Source organism: Saimiri boliviensis, chromosome 10 (assembly GCF_048565385.1).
Source record: "Saimiri boliviensis isolate mSaiBol1 chromosome 10, mSaiBol1.pri, whole genome shotgun sequence".
Classification (NCBI taxonomy): Eukaryota; Metazoa; Chordata; class Mammalia; order Primates; family Cebidae; genus Saimiri; species Saimiri boliviensis.
The window spans coordinates 10,940,783-10,964,023 of record NC_133458.1 but is presented as its reverse complement, the minus strand read 5'-3'; the positions used below and the strand labels follow the sequence as shown (position 1 = coordinate 10,964,023).

Below are 23,241 nucleotides of genomic sequence, written 5' to 3'. Positions count from 1 at the left end.
GGCTGATCTCAAACTCCTGACCTTGTGATCTGCCTACCTCAGCTTCCCAAAGCACTGGCATTACAGGCATGAACATTCTGTCTTTGTTATGTTTCATATTTGTACCCTCTTTTTTTGACCTTGAAAATTTGGCCCTCACTGTCCTCAGTGTATTTATGTATTTGCTCAATCAGCCTGTACTGTAACCAATCTCCCAGCCACGTGGGGTGGAGATCCTGTGTGGACATCCTCTGTGCACAGGTCCTGGATACCACTAGACTCTTCCTGGGCCACTCTATCTCCCTGCTTGCTTGGACCCCAGTTTTCATGAGGCTCTTTTTCTGCCCCTGTTCAATGGATTTTTTACTATTCAGAAAGACTGGGTAAACAGTAGAGATTAGTAGTCATTTTGTACAATCTGCCAAGATTATATTGAAAGGAAGACTCTAGGTGGTTTTAAACATCCTTACAGCATTCCACCAGCCTCCCTTGCACCTCCCAACCTTCCCAACTTTAAAATAAGGGCAAGAAGCTTTATAGGCACCTGGTTTCAAATATGTAAATTTTTCAACTTTGTCTACTGTTTGCTTTTCCTGTCCCATCAGATGAACATCATAACTTACAACAATTTAGGTTGCCATTTTAATGTTAAAACAAGTAACAGCATGTTTTTCACTGATGTATTTCTGAATTAAAATTTTAAAACCTTGAAAATGCATGTGTTTTCTTTGTCAGCAAGAAAAGCAATATACTGAGTGGACTTCAAATCAAGTATGAAGTTTTTATATGCAAGTCTTGAAACAGAAATTTCAGACATGCCAGTAAAGTAATATAATTACACTGTTCCTGTAAAGAAGGCAGGTTTCCAGTGCACAGAAAGTAAGATGCAATTAAGACTGACAAGATTACAACTTACTGTGGGTGTTATAACACATTGTCAAATTGTAGAAACCAGTAATAACACATGTATAGATATTGTATTTTTTCTTCCAAATTCATAGAAATTTAAAATGTAACAAAAACATGCAAAAATTTTAACTTTATTCTGTATATTTTTACTAACTTGACAATTTTTGTGATGTTCACTTTCCATTTTACAGCTATTCATTTCTGACCCTGAAAATGCCAGCTGCAAATTTATATTACAAAAAAAATCCCACTATTAATCTTCTAAATGTGTTAAATCCTGAGCTTTGGAGTAGTCACTGAAAGTATCACAGACACTAATACACTAGTATTTTTACTGAAATTTTATTTGTTCATAAAGGAAACAAACACAGAAAATAAATAATAGGTTCTCTTCTGTTTCCAAGGGATTTAAAGCAGCAGGAATTTCAGTATCAGACATCCAACACATTTAACTCATTGTTAACTAAGGGAACTGTCAATATTCCATCAGTTACATAATGTTTTGCAAGTGTGAGTAATCTTTAGGTTTGATTTGAGAAAATAATAGCAGGATTTGTTTGTTATACTTTGTATTAGTTATATATTGCTGCGTAGTGCATTGCCTCAAAACTTAGTGGCTTGACATGGTAATAATTTATTATCTCTCATTTTTCTGTAAGGGGCTAGTAATGTAGGAACAGTTTGGCTGAGCAGTTCTGACTTGATATTTCTTATGAGGCTGCAGATACATGTTTCCAGGTGCAACAGTTAGCTGATGGCTTGACCAGGATTGGAGCCTCTAATTCAAGTTTACAGACTCATGGGGCTGGTAAGCTTCTGCTGGCACTTGGTGATAGGCTTTATTTCCCCCTCCTAGGTGCCTCTCCATCTCACTGCTTGAGGGTTTCCATGGCTTTTAGGCTGGCTTACCTAGAGTATGGGATCAAAAGACCAAGGTGCAGCCTCTAATGTTTTTATACTTTACCTTGGAAATCATATCACCTTGTTACTCCTGTAATATTCTGTGTGTCAGACAGGTCAGAACTAATTCAGTGTGGAAGTGAACTACACAGGCCATAAATATTTAGAGGTATTTAAAATAACATAATTATAATGTGAAGACTTATGGCCATCTTGAAGATTGATGGCAAGTGTTCAACTCTATAGCCCACAGAGATTCATATCTTCCATACACGAAGTACATCCAACCTCCTCTAAAAGCCATCAGATGTTTCATTCCACCAGACTATCTGCTCAAACTCCAGGACCTCACTATCTAAGTCAAGTCAAACCAAAATGAATCTCACAGAGTTCCAAGAGAAAATGAAAATTTTTAGGTATAATCTCAAGTACCACTTCCCAAGTACAGTTGTCAATCTTAAGATCTGTGAACAAGTTTTAAGCTACCCATACACCACATATACAATGGCAAACTATACACAGACAAGCCAAATTGGACTATCTTGTTCAAAAGCGGAAAAAATAAGAGTGACAAAGAAGTCAATGGTCCATAGCAGTTTTGCAATCCAGTTAGGCAAATGTTGGTAATTCTTGATTAGGACTCAGTCATGCAATTTTCTGGAAATGATTTTCCATGGCTCGCTCTTGCTCTGCCCTCTGTGTTAGTTCTACCACTCTAAGTCATCCTTTTTATATATATAGAAAGTTTGTTTTGTTTACAGCTGCATAAGTTCCTGACCATAAAGGTTGGAAGATGAAGTCCTTTTTCTATTTTGTACCACCTCTTTCCCTTTCAGTACAAGCTGTTGGTGTTACCACCAATACAGTTCTCTTAAAACTGAATGGGCTTTCTATGAATTTTTTTCAGGTTTTTCTCCACTTAATAAAAGGCATATCCACAAGTATATAATCCCCCCACTACCCATTGAGTTTTTATACATCTACAGAAGGAAGATGCTTTTAAGATTATTAGAACCCCTATTGTTTAACTGAAAAGATCTGTAAAGCATACCAATAAGCTCTTTAGAGGATCATCTGTCTTTTGGAGTGGCCCTCTCATTTATATCTAATCTTTCTCAGGTATTTACATAGATTTTATAGTCACACTTCCTTGTCATCTTTAGATCACATTTTCCTTAAATTTGATCTTTTCTTAGGAATGTGATTCCTTAATTTTTGCATTGCTCACCATCTGGAGAGACTGGAATTCAAAGAGCATTTTACTTTAAAATTCATTAATACCTGGCTTCTTCATTTTCAATACTTCTTTAGCTTTATCTCTTTCATATTTTTTTCATTTATTCTAACAAAAAGAAGATGCAAGATGGCTCCTTCAGTACTCTACCTGAAAATGTCCTTAGCTAGATTACACAATTTCATTTAAGTGTGTATTTTTATTTTCCACATTATCACAAACAGCAATGTAGTGAAAATTTCCACCACAACATAGCAAAGATCTAATTTTCTCCCATTTCCAATAACACTTTCCTCACCTTCCTTTAAGTCATTACTGACAGCTCCTCAAGAGCCATCACGCTTCTTTTAAAGCCTATCCCACTAATTCCTGTTCCTAAATAACTGCCATATTTTTAGGTTTCTGTTATAATTTTTTCCCAATGGCAATGTTTTTTGGTGGTGGGGGGATGTAACTAAAGTAGTTTATTTTATTTTGTTTTTATTTCCATAGGTTTTGGGATAACAGTTGGTATTTGGCTACATGAGTAAGTTCTTCAGTGATGATTTGTGAGAATTCGGCACACTCATCACCTAAGTAGTATACACTGAACCCAGTTTGTAGCCTTTTATCCCTCGCCACTTTCCCACCCTTCCTCCCTGAGTCCACAGAGTCCATTGTATTATTCTTATGCCTTTGCATCTTCATAGCTTAGCTCCCACTTATGAGTGAGAACATGCAATGCTTGGTTTTTCCATTCCTGAGTTACTTCACTTAGAATAATAATCTCCAATTCCATCCAGGTTGCTGTGAATGCCATTAATTCATTTCATTTTATGACTGAGTAGTATTCCATCGTGTATATGTATACAAAAACACATGTTTATAACAGCACAATTTACAATTGCAAAACTTTGGAACCAGCTCAAATGCTCATCAATCAACAAGTGGAACATATATATGATGGAATGCTACTTAGCCATCAAAAGGAATGAATTACTAGCATTCACAGCAACCTAGATGGCATATCTGAACATCAAATTCTTTATTCAATATCTATTGTTGTATAACATATCAACTGAAAATTAATTTCAAACCATGATGAATATGCATTACCTCTCCTGGGCCTCTCCAGAAGACTGCTTATGGGATGGTGGTTGACTTTCCACAAAGTGAGAAATCTCAGAGACCAAGCTGGAAATAAGCTTGAGAAGTCACATACTCCCATCACTTGCTGAGTTTTCTATTGTTCACAGAAGTCAAGCCTAATTGGTTATAGAAGGAGACAACAAAAGATTGTGAAATCAGGAGACAAAGCTTAATGGCGTCCCTCTTAGAATATTTAAAGATAATATATATATGTATATATATGAAGATAAAAAAATAATAAATATGTAGTATTTTGTACTATAATTGTCTTCTCTTAGAATGTATCTCCTATAGGAAAATAAAAGGACTTGACCATTTTAAACTTCAAAATTACCAAGATTCAATAGAACATTGTTATGAGTGACTGATGAAATCTTGTTTTACAATCTTAATTATATCCAATTTGTAGTAATTGGTATTTATGCAGCTGCTGTGCTTCAGAGTAGCTTTTATTTTCACAGATAGAGCCATTCATTTTGAAATCTTTCAAAGGTAGTGTGGATATGGTGAGACTCCCAATTATTAAAAAAAAAAAAAAGCAAATGAGAGTCTTCTTAAGAGCGGTCAGTAAGTTACAACTGGGTGTTTTCTCTCTGCTAAGTTTAAATATTACACTCTATTTGATTTTTTCTTGATTAAACAATTGAAAATCATGTGTGCACATAACTGGTCTAAACAGATCATTTATCTAAAACCAGCATTTTTCTGAAGGGACTAAATGAAATGAAAAAAATGTGGCTGATTAGAAAATACACACACACACACACACACACACACACACACGAGCCATATATTAACATTAAAATTAGAGCTTATATTGATTTTTTTAAGTCAATAAGCTAATTCAAATACAATCCTATTGTTAGACAGTACTGTGTTGATGGAAAATAACATATACCTCTGTGGCTAACCTGTAAAGGAGATTAAAATGACAGTTATTGGACTTTAAATATTGTAATACATTAATGAAGAGAGAAAGAAGGTTTCTGCTATACTAAACTATCCTTATTTATTTAAAAAAATAGTATAGAATATCACTTAATGGCTGATATGGTTTGGCTGTGACCCCACCTTAATCTCATTTTGAATTATAGTTCCCATAATCCCCACATGTCATGGGAGGGACCCCATATGTCATGGTAGGGACCCACCCAGAGGTAATTCTATCATTTTATGATAGTGAGTGAGTTCTCATGAGAACTGATGGTTTTATAAATGTCTTTTCCCCATTTTGCTCGACACTTCTCCTTACTGCTGCCATGTGAAGAAGGACATGCTTGCTTTCCCTTCTTCCATAATTGTAAGTTTCCTGAGGCTTCTCCAGATATTCTGAACTGTGACTCAATTAAACCTCTTTTCTTTATAAATTACCCAGCCTTGGGCATGTTTTTATTAGCAATTTGAGAACAGGCTAATATAATGGCCAATTTCTGTTTTTATTGAAAATTCACTTTTATCTATTTACAGAATATTTGGTTCCAACCCATTTTATATAAATCGTTTGTTGTTGCAGATGTAATATATGAAGTGAATGTGTGAATATCTTTAGATTTGTAAACAGACAGATTAGTACAGTTTTAATTTTCGCAGTAGGCAGATTTGGTGTGTTGAGCAACATGTGAAGCAGAAGCTTTTGGGACTTTCTGAAGATACTTAATGGGATTGAAATATATCATTCTCTTATGGCCTACACATTTTCAATCCATAATGATGTTTCTACCCAATTATGCATGTTTCTTTTAAAAAGACATGATAGTAATTGATTGGCAATCTCTTAAAGTTATTTAGCAATATACTCTCAATATCTGATTTCAAAGTTGGTATGTGCATTCTATTTCCTAGTAGAATCAACAGTATTTACTGTGTGTGTGTGTGAGTGAGTGAGAGAGAGAGTGTGTGTGTGTGTGTGTTTATTCTTGTTATTTACTCTTTTAATTTTAGTTCCATCTGTTGTTCTTTACTAGTATTTATACCATATCATGGTATAGTATTTATACCATATTATGTATAAGATATATATTCAAAGCAGGATGGGTGAACTTTATGCCTAAATTTATTTCCTTATAATGTTCCCCTGGATTTTATAAACTAAAAAGGCACCTGTAATGCAAATATTTCCTTGTAATGAATTACACACTAATCTACTTTACTTCATAATAGTACGTTTAGCTTACCTGACATCTCAATAACAGGCAATAGGGAATTAAGAAAATAGAAATGAACATTGAAGATACAAGAAGAAGGAAGTTGGGTAGTTGGGAAAGTTCTAAAGTTTTGTGTCCTAATCTCTGAGGGCTGGCTCAGCAGAGGAAGCATAACAGTGAGTCTTTGACAGCAGAGGGACAGAAAGATGTGAGACTGAGAAAGAAGATGTCAAAAGAGAAAATTTGAGTGACAGCAGACCCCGGAGGCAAACATTGACCTGGTAACCCATTACAATTCAACCCTGACTTCTTCCTCTCTAATAATTGCACTTTCTCAAAAAACTTTCTTCTTCTACACTGAATATAACATCAGCAAGGATCAGAGAAAAAGTAGTTGGATGCAATGGCTGGGGTCAGGTAAAGTACCCACAAGAATTTTAGTGAAGCATACAGTACACCAGATTTACATTCCATTTTCTTCTGTTTCACAGGTTTTCTGAACCCGATGAATAACTCAAGTCACTCCGTTCTTCAGCCTTCATTCCAAGGATGCATGCAGCTCATTCAGGTGGATGATCAACTTGTAAATTTATACGAAGTGGCACAAAGGAAGCCGGGAAGTTTTGCGAATGTCAGCATTGACATGTGTGCAATCATAGACAGGTAAATGATTTTTCCATCCTACCTAACGTTGTCCAGACTTTCCAAACCTATGTTTCTGTTGTGAGACCAGTGAAGGAACCAAAAGAAAAAATAAAAATTAAAGAATAAAAATTAAAGAAACACAGGTAAGATGGAATACAGATATATACATATATATATATATATATGAATGATAAAACACATTGTGGTGTTGCATTTGTTCAACAGCCTTCAATCAGAGAATCTGAGTTTTAAACAAGTAGTGTTGTAAGCAACAGCAGTATGGTAGAGAAACTCTGCGAGTTGATTTTTAGTTTTGCTTTCTATGTCTACAAGCAGAAATATCCATTCTCTTTCTGTCTCAATCATGACTTGGCATCAACATGTTCCCTCCAAAACCCACTTCTGAAGAAAAAGGAATATTACAAAACCATCAGTGGGCAATATGGATATTTATGAAACAGGATATTTAGAGTAACTGATTCAGCTTACAAAATACACATATTAAAACATGACAGAATCAAATCTTTATTGGTTTTGCAAATCCGGGAGGAATTTTTAATAAAAACTTTTATTGCATTCTCACGCAGTGGAAAGATGCAACTTTTATGTGAAATATTATGATTGTACTGCATACACTACCTTAACATACTTCTAGAAAGTACCTTTAATTCCATTATGAAAAAGTTTGATTTTGAGATATTCTGTCTCTAAACAGACTGTATATGGTTTGACATTAACCTACTGAATTTATGTGATTTTCTAAAATATACTTAAATCTTTTGTGGAAGAACTATTGTATTCTGAAAACTCATTTTATTAATTTTGTGTTTTGGGAAGATAAAAGTTCTTTTTTTTTTCTCATTACCTCAGTTACGCAAGTAGGGGAACATTCTTAAATTTTAAAATAAGATGTTAATTCTATCTCACTTCTGCCCACAACAAAATGTAAACCATAAGTCTTTAACAAATTTATTTTATTTAAGAGAAAATACTTTAAGAAGTCACTCAATAATGAATTTTACAAACATATAAAATAATCTATTTTGAAGTAAGTTTGCTTCCATATAATCTGAATAAGATGGCATTCCTGCGAATGGTACATTACAGTTTGTGATGGTTATAAGATATAACTTTTATAAAGGCTTCACATGTTTGTAATGAGACTTTATGACATCGTATGCTGCTTATTTATATTCATGCATGCAAGTACTGATCTTAGTAGCCTAAACGGTTTATATCTAAATAGAATAGTGAACAATTTTAATGGAAATATACTCCTAATTTTTGAGCCATTAATAATGTATCAGCTATTATTTCTGCCTAGAGCAAATGGCAGCAATAATCAGAAAAGCTGAGATGAATGTTTTAGAGATCATTTGTTCTGATTTTAGATAATTACATATTATAATTGTTTTATACAAAAAAAATCTTCATAATAGCCGTGGAATTTTTTAGTATCTACTGATTTTTTTCAGATCAGTAACTGTGATGATACAATAATTTCATTACCTCTTTTGGCTTTGTAAATGGGCTGGATAATATGTTACTGTTTCTCTCCAAACATGTTCCTGGGCATTATATATAGTTTGCTACTAAAGAATAAAGGGTGATGTGTTGAGATATTAATGTTTTCCTCTAATGGAGACAGGAGTTAAATTGGCCCCAAAAGAATGAATGAGATTTTGGTAAATGAAGAAAATGTAACATGATATTCCTGGTGGGCAGTCCAACACAAGGGAAGGTATAGAAAAGAGAATATATATTTCGATTTTTTGCATATACAAAGATACACAAAATATATATATATATATATATTTTTTTTTTGCCAAAATGAGTCAGGCCCAATATTCATCTTGCCAAGTTTCCTGTAGCTGAAAGAACAAAGTTCACGCCTTTCTTATTCTTTAGGATGACAAATGAGAGGATTAGCTGCAGGGAAGTAGTCACCTGTGACACATCTCCATGCATTTTCTAAACCCATTATGGAACCTATTTTTAGCTTATCCTGCTTTTTAAGGCAACAACATCTGTACATGAAATAGCAATGTGTGAAACAGCAGATTCCTTGAGTCACCTAAAATCTTCCCTGTTCAAAATCTTAAGCATGGAGTGTTGTACTTTTATAGTGTGTGAGACAGGACTATTTTTACTTTACTTAAACCACTGAAGAATGTGTTGACAATATCAGCGTTCATCTGTAACTTTTCAGGTAAAAGTACCAGTGGTTTTAATTTGTCCTCATAGAGCAGCGATGTATCCAGATAACCCTTTAACAATATACACACCCCTAGCACATCTCTGCTTGATTCTTTCTCCTCATCAAGACTTTGCTTATCTACAACTTTCTCTTCACTAAGACTGCTGCTTATCTACAACTTTCTTTTCCGATTACCCAAATTCTCCCAAAGAAAGCCCACACTGGTTCTTTCTTACTTTTCTCCTTCCCAGTTCCAGCTTGATTGATTTGAGAGTTATTTTTGAGAGAGGGAGAAAAGAAGTATGTAAATGAGAACATAGGGTTAAAAAAAAATAGAAGAGCTACCACAAGCCTGACTTTTATAAAACATTTGGAGATAATAGTCACAGCTGCAGTGATTTAATGAGCAGAACTTAGGGAAACAGTTAGGGGAAGATGGTTCTGAAGGAGTATTTCTGTGTGTTGTATTGGAATATCCTATGATTTGAACTTTCTTTTTTGCTTTGTGTGTAGATTTGCACGTGGCTCGTTTTGCTCACGTGTTTATTTTCTGAACACAGCTTCAAATCAAGAAAAGAGCAAGCATGACAAGCTATAGAATTATGCATTTGATATTTATTTTCTGAGTGCATACTAGATGTCAAGCTATTCTAGGCACTTGGAATAAATCCTTGAATAGGAATGACAAAGAGAATTGAAAATTCTAAGGTCACATGGTGGAGGAAGGGGAGGAGAGATGACAAACTATAATTAAAAAGTAAATAATCTAGTAAGTGAGAAGGAAAAAAGTTATGTGTAAAATTACTAAAACAAAGTAGAGGACTGGATGTCAGTAGATCAAGGTGTCGATTTGTAGTTTAAATAGATTGATAGGGATAAGCCTCCATTGAAAATATTAGCACAGGTCATTGCTATTGTAAACAGTGCTGCAATGAACATTCGTGTGCATGTGTCCTTGTAGCAGAATGATTTATAATCCTTTGGATATATACCCAGTAAGACCTGGAACCAACCCAAATGCCCAACAATGATAGGCTGGATAGGGATAATGTGGTACATATACACCATGGAATATTATGCAGCCATCAAAAATGATGAGTTTGTGTCCTTTGTAGGGACGTGGATAAACCTGGAAACCATCATTCTCAGCAAACTGACACAAGAGCAGAAAATCAAACACCGCATGTTCTCACTCATAGGCGGGTGTTGAACAATGAGAACACATGGACACAGGGAGGGGAGCACTACACACTGGGGTCTGTTGGGGGGAAATGGGGGAGGGATGGGGGGTGGGGAGGTGGGAAGAGATAGCATGGGGAGAAATGACAGATACAGGCGAGGGGATGGAAGGCAGAAAACCACACTGCCATGTGTGTACCTATGCAATAATCTTGCATGTTCTTCACATGTAGCCCAAAACCTAAAATGCAATTAAAAAAAAAAAAAAAGAAAATATTAGCACAAGACTTGAAAGAGGTAACTGAATGTACTAACGCAGGGAAAGAACATTTGATCCAGAGAGCACAGACAGCAAAAGAGGCATTTGTGTGATCCAGGATCAGTATAGAAGCCAGGGTGGCAAGTTTGAGAGGTCACAAATAAATGAAGGAATAGAGAGCGGAACAAGCCCTGCAGACTTGTAGGTTACTGTAAGGGTGTGGCTTTTATTTTGAAAGAATACAGGAGCCATTTGCAGCATTCTGAAAAGAGCAACCTGATGTAGCTCACATCGTAAAAGGATGAATCTGGGCTGTGGGAGCAAGAAAGCTAGAAGCAGGAGGCTAACTAAAATGATGCCATTGTAATCCAGGTGACGGATGCGTGTAGCCTAGACCAGGGTAGTGAGATGTAGTGAGATGAAGTAATGAGACTTTGTAATTGCCCCATTTCTACAACTAGAAGTAGTGAGAAGCAGTCAATTCTGAATGTATTTTGGAGGCAGAGTCAGTAGAGTTCCTTGACAAATTAGATATGGAATGTGAGAGAAACAGAGGAAATAGGGATAAATCTAAATGGTTTGGTAAAAGCAGCAGGAAGAAAGGAGATGCCGTCTCCTCAGATTGAGAAGGCTAGTCATAGAAAAGATTAGTCAAGAGGGCTAAAGAAAAAGTAAGTCAGCAATTCAGTGTTGGACATGAGTTGAAATGTCTCCTGGATATCTAAGTAGAAATGTCAAGAAGACAGTTGGATATATCTGTGTAACAAGCCTGTGTCTGCAGATTACACAATAAACCTTTGTGTCTGACAGAAGCCGTTTTGTGTAACTTTTGAGGGTCTTTGGTATCTTTAGCTACATTTTGTAAACAGTCATAGAACTGGAAGGGGCAGTGGTGGATAACGGGCAGGAAGTGCCCTCTAACAATGGAAGCTGCTAGCTTGAGCCCTTCAGTGATATTCCACTCTTACAGAGGCAGATTGTCGTCAAACCTTCAGCTACTAAAACATTCTCTGAGAAAGGTAAAATACCCAGAGATAACACTTTCGTTTCTCTCTGCATTTTGCTTTCCTTTATTCATTTCTAGAATCCTTACATTATTGATGGCTTGTGGCGAATATTTTGAGTTGCCTGATTCAGCTCTTCTCAATCTTTTTCTCTCCAGCCTCCTTTCAGGTGTGAAAACCTGAGAGCCCAAACCTTCAGAAACACTTTTTTAAGCCAAAGTTAGGTTCATTCACTTCCTCCCTCAAGAGAGAATCATGAAGAGAACCACAGGACATTTCAAACTGGGGGTAGGGATGGGGAGGGATGGACACTGGGGAGAGTCAGGGAGGGTATCAAGGGCTGGAATGAGTCAGTTCTTGCAGATATTGGTTAGAATTTCTAAACTAGGAGAGTTGCTACAACAGACATTGGCCTTAGAACTTGCGAATTGGTGTAGAGTTATTGTTTGATTTGTTTTTCTGTGGTTGTAGCCAGGATGCGTGGGAAAGAAGAAGCTGATGTTAGCGTATTTTGAGCTTAATTAGGTGGTGATCATGCTTGGTTTGACATTTTTTTTTCTGTTTTGTGAGTAATAGTTAGGTCCATTTTGCATTTGTGGTTTCTATTTCAATCCTAAGAGCACTCTTCACAGCTCAACTGCCAAAGGAATATATATATATATATATATATATATATATATATATATATATATATATATTACCTTATGCTAGGCAGAAGCAGAGATGAGACACCGTCCTGGCTGCTGAGAGCCAAGCAGAAGTCAGCTGTGGTGTTCCTGGGAAGGCTTTTGTTCTCCTGACACTGTTGCCTCTCGCTCTCCACCATCCTTGGTTAGAGGTAGACCTTATTGCCTAGAGCTGTAGGTTCAAGAAAACCATAGATCAAGCAGCCACTGATACAAATTTGTATGTGAAAAATATCAACGATGATTTATTTAAGTAATTATGAGTTAAGTTTTACTTTTCCTGGAACCAGAAGCACCTTTCCCTAGCCTCCACTTCTAAAATTAACCAGTACCATCATTTTACCGGAAAACAGAAGAACAAATTTCCAAATATGCAAATGACTTTGAAAGGAAAGATGATACATTTACTTTGGAGTGTATTAAGTTGCATTTTAGTGATGTCCCCTAGAGATTGGAATTTGGGGATGATAGAGCTGTCTAGAGGCCAAAGCAAATTCATATTGTTAAAGTCAGCACTAGTAAAAAGTGGTTCATTAAAATTAGAATATTCTCTGCTCTTCCCTGCTACCTCCCTTGTAAATATATTAAAAATACATTAAGAAACAAAATCAGTAAGCATCCCATATAACACAGAGAGTGGAAAAGAAATGCAAATGTCCCAACTTAAACACAGCCTACAAAATTACCACTTGAGAAATTGTGAATAGACGAGATTCTATTTCAGGGTTAGCAATTAAATCTTCATTAGATTTCTGGATGAAGTGCATAATCACAGACCTGTTTTTTTTTTTCATTGCCTTATTTTCAAGAATATCTATCTAGTTTGTTTTTTCTTTGAAAGAAAATAATAAATGAACTTTTATAAGAACATTTAAATGAGGGTTAGGTAGATGAAAAGTGAAAACATATCAAAACTAAATTGACTCTGTTGAAAAGGTGACTGAAAGCAGTCAAGAAGGATGAACAGACACTTTTCAAAAAAAGACATATATGAGGCCAACAAACATATGAAAAAATGCTCATCATCTCTGGTCATTAGAGAAATGCAAATCAAAATCACATTGAGATACCATCTCACGCCAGTTAGAATGGTGATCATTAAAAAATGTGGAGACAACAGATGATAGAGAGGATGTGGAGAAATAGGAACACTTTTACACTGTTGCTGGGAGTGTAAATTAGTTCAACCATTGTGGAAGAATGTACGGCAATTCCTCAAAGACCTAGAAATAGAAATTCCATTTGACACAGCAATCCCATTACTGGGTATATATCCGGAGGATTATAAATCATTCTACTATAAGGACACATGCACACGTATGTTCACTACAGCACTGTTTACAGTAGCAAAGACCTGGAACCAACCCAAATGCCCACCAATGATAGACTAGACAAGGAAAATGTGGCACATATACACAATGGAACACTATACAGCCATAAAAAAAGATGAGTTTGTGTCCTCTGTAGAGACATGGATGAAACTGGAAACCATCATTCTCAGAAAACTGACACAAGAACAGAAAATCAAACACCACATGTTCCCACTCATAGGCAGGTGTTGAACAATGAGAACACACGGACACAGAGAGGGGAGCATTACACACTGGGGTCTGTTGAGGGGAGCGGGGGGGAAGGGGGGTGGGAGGTTTAGAAGAGATAACATTGGGAGAAATGACAGATATAGGTGATGGGGGGATGGAGGTAGGAAACCACCTTGCCATGTATGTACTTATGCAACAATCCTGCATGATCTGCACATGTACCCCAGAAGCTAAAGTACAATTTAAAAAAAAAATTAAAGAAGGATGATACAGTTTGGCTCTGTATTCTCACCTGAATCTCAATTGATCTGTAATCACCATGTGTCAGAGTAGGGGGCGGGTGGGAGGTGACTGGATCATGGGTTTGATGTCCCCCTTGCTGTTCTCATGATAGTGAGTGAGTTCTCATGAGATCTGATAGTTAAAAAGTGTGGCACTTTTCCCTTCATTCACTCTCTCTCCTGCTGCCATGTAAGATATGCCTTGCTTCCCGTTGCTTTCTGCCATGAAGTTTCCTGAGGCCTCTCCAGCCATGCGGGACTGTGTGTCAATTAAACATCTTTTCTTTATAAATTACGTAGTCTCAGGCAGTTCTTTATAGCAGAACTATGAAAATGTACTAATACAAAGGAGGTCATGAGTTTCTATAAAAGCAGGTTTAAAATTCGCATTCATAACTTAGATGAAGAAAACATATTAACATTTATCATTTTCTAAGATTTGTCTTCATTCGCTAAGTCCAAGATTTGTCTTCATTCGCTAAGTCCCCATTTCTGGTCCATAGCAGAAAAGACAAATACTTGAACACATACATTTTGGTACCATAATCACTCCATTCTGTGTCTAGTCAGTCAATATGGAGTCGATCTTAACCAAAGGTAAACTTCCTTTTGTGGTTGTGGTACCATTTCAAGAGTTCTCCTGGACAACCTAGCATGGCTGGGGTCTGGGTCAGCTTGTGCAATGCCACTTCACTACAGGGGTTGGATCTGTCCCACCTGCTCCACTGAGTTTTCCTCTGAGCTCCCTGAGAGTCCCCAGCCTGGTTTGTCTTCAGGGTCCCACCTCTGTCCCTGCCACCCACTATGATGACAGCTGTTCCTGCTGGCCTTTGAATATGACATGGCTATTGCTGGACTTGGGGCCTGGGATCTGTGTAGGTGACAGCTGTTCCTGGCATGTCTGAGTCCCTTTTGGTTTTAGCATTGAGAGTCCTGCGTCTGGAGAAACCCCTCAGTTCTGGGTAAACTAGGATGGTTGGTAACTATACACTCTATGTCTTCTTTCTCCTAACATCTTTATCTGATCTGTCAGCCAGCTAAGCGTTGTATAGGCCCTATAAAGACACACAGTGATTTCTGTACCTTTTGGAGATGATATACAGGCTGAAATGAATCGTGGCATGTGTGTTGTGGGGAAGAGGTTAGGCATTGAGGGCAGCTTCCTTAGGCTGTGCTCTCTTTGCTTCAGCATGCCTTCCCTCCAAATCTGCTCAACACAGCCACTCAGCCTGACATGAGGCCCTCTGCACAGTAGACCCTCAAAGGCCATCATGAGATTCCTAAGTCTCTGCTGTATAAACCAAATATAAAATTCTAAGCCCCCAAACCAACTGATGGACCCTCCCCTCAGCCAAGAGCATTCCAAATAATCCTCAAAAAAAAAAAAAAAAAAAAAAAAAAAAAAAAAAAACTAATTTAGGCCATGATGGGAAGTGGAGGTCAGATATGCCTCACAAACATCAACACAGAGGCCTTAAGACTGACAGAACAGTCTCTTTAAGTCTGATAAGAAACATTTGCAATCCATTCTCTCTGATGCCTACTATATAGAGGTTTCATCTGCATGATCAAAGTTTGGTCCCCACAACCCTTATGCTAACCCAGACTTTCCTTTCTATTAATTCCAGATCTTTAAATAATAACTCTCACCCAATTGCCAATCGGAAATATTTAAATCTACCTATGATCTGGATGTCCCTGCTTTGAGTTGTCCCGCCTTTCCAGATGCAAACGACATACATCTTAAATGTACTGACTGTTGTCTCGTGTCTCGCTAAAATGTATAAAACCAAGCCGTACCCTGACCACCTTGGCCACTCGTCATCAGATCATCCTGAGGAAGTGTCATGGGAACATCCTTAACCTTGGCAAAATAAACTAAATTGACTGAGACTTCTCTCAGATACTTTTTTAGTTTAGGGATGAGGTTTATTCAGTCAACAAGTACTTATTGAAGATCACATCAACCAGTAGACAGTAACTCCTGGGACTGAATGCTGAGGTGGTGAAGGGAAGATAACTGATCAGACTCTACACTGTTTTAACACTTGTTTGGCTTGTATGTCTTAATGCTTAAAGTGCCTGTTTTGCTCTAAAAAATACAGCTTTTTTCAATCAAAAGCTTCTTGGGATATTTGTTGTTGTTGCTGTTGTTTGAGACGGAGTTTTGCTCTTGTTGCCCAGGCTGGAGTGCAGTGGCATGATCTCGGCTCACCGCAACCCCCCTTCTCCCAGGTTTAAGCAATCCTCTGGCCTCAGTTTCCAGAGTAGCTGGGATTACATGCATGCACCACCATGCCCAGCTAATTTTGTATTTTTAGTAGAGACAGGGTTTCTTCATGTTGGTCAGGCTGGTCTTTGAATTCCCTACCATAGGTGATCCACCCACCTTGGCATCCCAAAGTGCTGGGGTTACAGGCGTGAGCCACCATGCCTGGCCACTTCTTGGTTTTAGACTACTTTTCCAAAATTAAGTTCACATGTTTATTAACTTTTTGTTTCAGTCTAGAGTCTAGAGGTGAATACTCTGAGAACCTACTTTGTATGATAAATGTCATTGATCTCCTGGTAAGACAGGCATAGTGTAAGAAAAAAAATGATGAAAAATAAAACCAAAATTTTGACTTAAAATACCTCAGAACTGTATCTACTATAGTAAAGGGAAGGCCTGTCTCACAAATATTAATATTTCTGTAGTGATGGTGGTTTTTATGTCAGGTTTCCTTTCTCTTTCACTTGAATCTTGCTGACTCTAAGCTGCGACCTCTAGGTCTGACAACTCCTTTTTTCATACATTTCCAGGTTGGCCATCTCCTCCTCTTTTTTCTCTAGGAATGTTAATGTCATCAGTAAGGCTGATGTCAAACCCTGCTAGTGCTTCTCTTACATGGGGAAATATTTTGTCTTTTACCATTAGGTGCTTATTTCATTACACATACTGTAGGCTTCTGGAAATACTTTACTTTCATTTGTGATAATTATTGATAAGGGGTAAAGGGGCAGAAAGTCTCTCAGACAAATTCACATTATTCAAAACTCTACACTTGCTCAATCCTAACATTGTTGTGAATGTGATCCCATCAAACTACAAATCATCAAAGAACAGGTAAGCTGAAGTTAATTCTCAAAGAACTTGAGCCAACGAGCAATTTTCCAGAAGTGAAACTAGATTTCCTTTTGGGGACTATGCTTTGGACAAAAGCTCGTGCATCCTAAGACCTAATCCCCAACTTAAATGTATAGGAAAAACTTAAGTTTTCTAACAGAGTAATCCTATTGTGATTCTTTTGGGTAGATATGTTCATCTTGTCCCTTCACCTTGACTCAGTTTATTTTCCATCTTGGATTCCGTTAATCTTATGTTGCAAATTGCTGTGTTCTTTTTTGGTTTGTGATACATAAAACTACTGGCAATTTCTGAAAACTTCCATTTTCTCATGCTAAATCTGACTTATTTGTAATATTAGATGTATGACTCTTCATTTAAACTTTCTTGGCCTTCCCTGCTAACCCCAGTCTCTTGTTTGATTGTTAGCTTTATTATCAAAATAATTTGGTTTCTTTTAGAAGGGAGGTGCTTCTTGTTTATACATAAACATTTAAGTCATGGGCATCTGTCTAGTACAAAAGCCTCAGCTCAATTACCTAAAAGTATCACATACCCAGGCGAACCCATGTTCAAGTCAGTTGCTTCTCTGAAGTGATTTCAAAGTGATTTTATTTTTAAGTACAAATAGAATACTAGAGTGACAAAAACATATTTTTTTAAAAAAAGGTAGTGAAATGCCAGAGGAGATAACTTTCCTAAGAAATAAAAGAAAAAAGTTGAATTAGCCATTTTAAGATTCAACAGCAGCTGTATTCTTCTTTGATGCATTGCATGTATTCGGACAAAAGAAAACTATATTTGCTTTTAGCGTGGGATATAGCTGTGCTTTGACATTTAAATCCCAAGGAAGGCTCGGTGCATAAAAGTAATGTCAGAAAAACAGTTATATGTTTGAAGATAAGAAGAAAGGAAGTAGATAAATAATTTTAACATATAGCTAAATCAACTATGGAGAAATTTAAATAAGTCATTCGATATTATTTCTTGCTTTTGACGTCATATTACCTGCAAAATAAAAATAATAGCAATTGCTTTAAAAAACATTTAAAATATCTTTCTTAACAAGTGTTTTCTTCTTAAAATAATTGTTTTTGTCAATTACTTGGATACTTGCAAAATTGTGATGTCACACTAAGAATTCGTTTAACTGCTCTCCCCTAAACCAGCATTACTGACTCATGGACAAGCATCATTCCTTTTGTAAAATATCGGGAGGGATACAGCTTGATGAAGGGGAATCTGGAGCTGGTAGAACATTATGCTTCGTTTGCTGTATGCTCCCTAACATACTGTGTGGGAGTCAGTTGTTCATTCCCAAAAATGTGTATGAAAGTCATGCTTGTTACTATAATAACATGGTTTAATTAAGTGCTAAGTATATTTTCAAATGAGTAGAGACAGAAACAAATAATGATTTCTTGTAAAATCAATGTTAAAGTTTTAGAAAGACAGGTGGCTCAAAACAAACACAAAACTGTAAGTTTATGTGTGGGCCAGGCAACTATAAACATTTGCAGAGATTCATCAAGCCGGAGGTGAACTCACTCGAATTAATTGGTGACTTTAGTTTTCACTGCACTTGAAGAAACTAAAACTGAAAAATGAGAGTGATACTATGTGGAAATGGTTTGATAGAAAGGCCAGTGTGTTGAACTATAGACTTCAAATAGATGAACCCGCACCCAAAGTCCCGAGAGTAATTCCCTCTGACAACGAGTCATTGACTTGACATAATGTAGGTTTTCAGTTAAATTAAAATGGTTAAGGTGTGTGTCTTTTTAGTGACATTTCTTTACTGGATTTATATTGAAGACTTCTACTGTTCCCCAATCTGAATAAAAGGAGAGATCATTTTTTCTTTATGCTTTCTTTATTTGAGAAGTCTTTGCCTTCCAAATAATAAAGAGAAGAAAGAAAAATAAAGGAAAAGGAAGGAAAGGGAAGAGAGGAGAGGAGAGGAGGACTGTCTGTTACATCACACTGTCATCTGGTTTATTAGTATAAGGCTCTTTTACTTTCATTAAAATAAAAGGAGCAAAAATTTGCAATGGTGTTTATTACAGTATTTGAAAAGAACATTGCATTTGAAATTTTTTCTTTAGTATTTAAATGAGCTATAAACTGAGAAGAGAGGAGGCATAGATTTTTCTATGCCAAGGAAAAGCAGCTTTACACCAATGAGGTTGTCATCATTTTCATTTTGTTGATTAAAAACATGTATTTCCTCTTTGTGTAGTTGTATCTGTAATGCCCGTAAAGTAGTTTTAAAAGGGCAACAATCGTAATTTTTCAGATAGCGTAGTCTAAAATTCTCACAGCGCCCATTGCCATGTTAGAAATAAATACTTTGTTGTCTTTGCCTGTGAATTTATTGAGGAATATTAGAGTCCGAATCTTATTTTGTTTACCAAATCCTGCTTACATCACAAAGAATATTATGAGAGCAAGAAAGGAATTCAGATGGAAGGGATGAGGAATATGTACATGTTTATTTGAAATGGTTTTGAAAAATGAATCTGTAATAAATTTTAACAAACAAATTATGATATCTGAAAAGGGTGTCTTAATCCATAAACAGATTGATTTAAATAGACCATTATCTACAATTATGATAAAGGTAAGCTCCCTAAGTACCAGACAATATTTGTGTATAGAATTAACTTTGTTTGCCTTCAACAAGTCATGCCTCTTTTAGTTTTACTCTGACAGTTTCATGATTTTTGCTTCTTTGGCATAGTCCCAGACAGGCTTCATCAACATGAAACTTATTTTCAAACACACTTCAGTGAAGACCACCCCCGGGAAGGTAGACAGACGTGATATAAAAGTGCACTGCATTTTCAAAACACTTCAGGCATTTGAAAATTAAGAAGTTTTCTTTTTTTTTTTTTTTTGGAGTCAATAGTGCTTTTTTTTTTCTTTTTTTAATTGCATTTTAGGTTTTGGGGTACATGTGAAGAACATGCAAGATTGTTGCATAGGTACACACATGGCAGTGTGGTTTTCTGCCTTCCGTCCCCTGGCCTGTATCTGTCATTTCCCCCCATGCTATCCCTTCCCACCTCGCCACCCCCCTGTCCCTCCCCCATTTCCCCCCAGTGGACCCCAGTGTGTAGTGCTCCCCTCCCTGTGTCCATATGTTCTCATTGTTCAACACCCGCCTATGAGTGAGAATATGCAGTGTTTGATTTTCTGCTCTTGTGTCAGTTTGCTGAGAATGATGGTTTCCAGGTTCATCCATGTCCCTACAAAGGACATGAACTCATTGTTTTTGATGGCTGCGTAATAAAATTTTCAAGTGACATTTTCTAATTTACAAATACCATACACACGAAGGCAAGTTTCTTTCACATAGTTATTATAGGACATTTGTTAATCTCCTATGAAGGTCAAGGCACTGTTACTAATCTACACAAAGAGAAAACTACAAGTTACAGATAGGATCTTGTCTCCCAGAACGTGTACTAATGTAGCCATGGAGACAGTAAACAATCATAAGAAATGTTAGAACTATGTTAAGAAGCATGTCACCATGTGCTTCTTAATTGTTATAGATAATGATTTCTATAGAAAATCATTGAGGGGAAAAATTACTATGAGCTTCGTGGTTGATGAAAACTTCGTAAAAGAAGTAGGTGAAACTGTAGAGGAACTTTAGCCTTAGAGGATGGGAAAGAAAGGCAGGAACATGCCAGGCAAAAGCAGAAACACGAGCAGGAGTGTGGAGGCACAGGTAACCATGTCACATTTCTGAAACAGGAGATCATCGGAATCACAGCAGCATGTTTGTGTAGGGGAGTCATGGAAAAATTGAAAAGATCTATTTTTCATTTATTCATTTATCCATTAATTCTACAGTCATTCATTAATTACATACCATGTGTCCAAGGACAGTTTTAGCCTCGATGAATAAGATGTAAACTTATGGACTCGACATTCTTACTGATTTATAACAGAGTTGAGCAGCAAAAAAAGCATACACACACACACCACACATTATTGTTGAAAAAAAAAAAAAACCTTACAAATGCAAAATCAAGGTATGCACAAGGGGTCTTGTGTCTGTTTCTCCCTGGGATCTAGGTTGGGATGGAGATAGCAGTTTAAGGCACATGCTACAGCCATTCCAGGCAATTGGAAAGCACACAAGTGTGAATGACTTTGGTATGCACAGTAAACTCAAGGAGTTACAGTAAGTTCTTTCAGAGATTGGCAGCTACTAGTGAGGGAAGATGTGAAGCTAGGAATTTAGGGAGAACCGAATGAAAAATGACTTTACATGTTTTTTGCCTACTAAAAAGACCGTAACTTATCCTTTGGGCAATGCGCAGCCATTGAGGGATTTTCAGGGAAATCAAGTATTGCATTACTGACATTTTGCTCTGATTACCTGGGTAGAGGTGATGAGAGCTGAACTATTGCAGTGGTAGTAGAAACAGGTTGAGAGAGAGAGAGAGAGAGAGAGAGAGAGAGAGAGAGAGAGAGGAGAGATCCAAGGTGTTTAGGAGTTGAACTAAGGAGAGAAAGGGTTTATTAAGTGTGGAAATAGGAAAAATTATTGGCAGGAAAGAGAAACTGGTTTCAGAATGGGAAAAGGCTTTAACGAAAGATTGTTGTCTTCACTAGTCCCCAAACAATGTTTTAACTAAAACATTTGTTTATTAAAGGGTCTACCCATTAGGGTAAGATTTTACTGGGATCTGGAAGATGGTGAAAAATAGTAGCAGCAATTGAGCAACAGAGGGTGGTAAAGGGAGAAAATTAAAATAGGAGAGGCAGAATTGAGACAGAAGTGCAGGCACACTTACAACGGTCTGATCTTTGACAAACCTGACAAAAGTAAACAATGGAGAAAGGATTCAATAGATGGTGCTAGGATAACTGGCTAGCCATTCGCAGAAAATTAAAACTGGACCCCTTCCTTACAGCGTATACAAAAATTAGCTCAAGATGGATTAAAGAATTAAATGTAAAACCCAAAACTATAAACTTGCTGGAAAACAACCTAGGCGATACCATTCAGGACATAGGCATGGGCAAAGATTTCATGAAGACACCCAAAACAATTGCAACAAAAGCAAAATTTGACAAATGTGATGAAATTAAGCTAAAGAGCCTCTGCACAACAGAAGAAACTATCATCAGAATGAACAGACAAGCTACAGAATGGGAGAAAAACTTTGCAAATTTTGCATCTGATAAAGGTCTAATTTACAGCAACTATTAGGAACTTACACAAATTTATAAGAAAAAACACAATCCCACTAAAAAGTGGGCAAAGGACATGAATACTTTTCACAAGAAGACATACATGGGACCATCATGGGAAAAGAAAAAAAAAAACTCAACATCACTGATCATTGAAGAAATTCAAATCAAAACTACAATAGGATACCATCTCAGGCTAGTCAGAATGGCTATTATTAAAAAGTCAAAAAATAACAGATACTGGCAATGTTGCGGGGGAAAAAAGGAAATGCTTATACATTATTGGTGGAAATGTAAATTAGTTCAACCATTGTGGAATACAATGTGGTGATTCCTTAAAGACCTGAAGACAAAAATACCATTCAATCCAACCATACCATTACTGGGTATATAACCAAACAATATAAATTATTCTATCAGAAAGACCATGCATAATACATTCATTGCAGCACTATTCACAATAGCAAAGACATGGAATCAACCTAAATGCCTGTCAATGATAAAATGTGGCACATATACACCATGGAATACTATGCAGCCATAAAAAAGAACAAGGTCATGTCTCTTGTTGGAACATGAATAGAGCTGGAGGCCATTATCCTTAGCAAACTAACACAGGAACAGAAAATCAAGTGCTACATGTTCTCACTTATAAGTGGGAGCTAAGTGATGAGAATGCATGGACACCTAGAGGGGAATACCACATACTGGTACCTTTCAGAGGGTGAAGGATAGGAGGAGGAATAGGATCAGGAAACATAAGTAATGGGTACTAGGCTCAATACCTAGGCAATGAAATAATCTCTATAACAAACACCCACAACACAAGTTTACTTGT

At 36.7% G+C, this 23,241-nt stretch overlaps 1 protein-coding gene across 2 annotated transcripts in view; it reads left to right on the top strand.

The window, feature by feature from the left end:
- The window catches only part of CNTNAP2 (contactin associated protein 2), a 2,246,749-nt gene that overhangs the window by 1,231,750 nt on the left and 991,758 nt on the right, over positions 1-23,241 (top strand). For both annotated transcript variants that reach the window (XM_074378960.1, XM_003929829.4), the window contains one exon: positions 6,786-6,957. In XM_074378960.1, the coding sequence (XP_074235061.1) occupies positions 6,786-6,957 (172 nt within the window). The remainder of the gene's footprint in view (positions 1-6,785; positions 6,958-23,241) is intronic.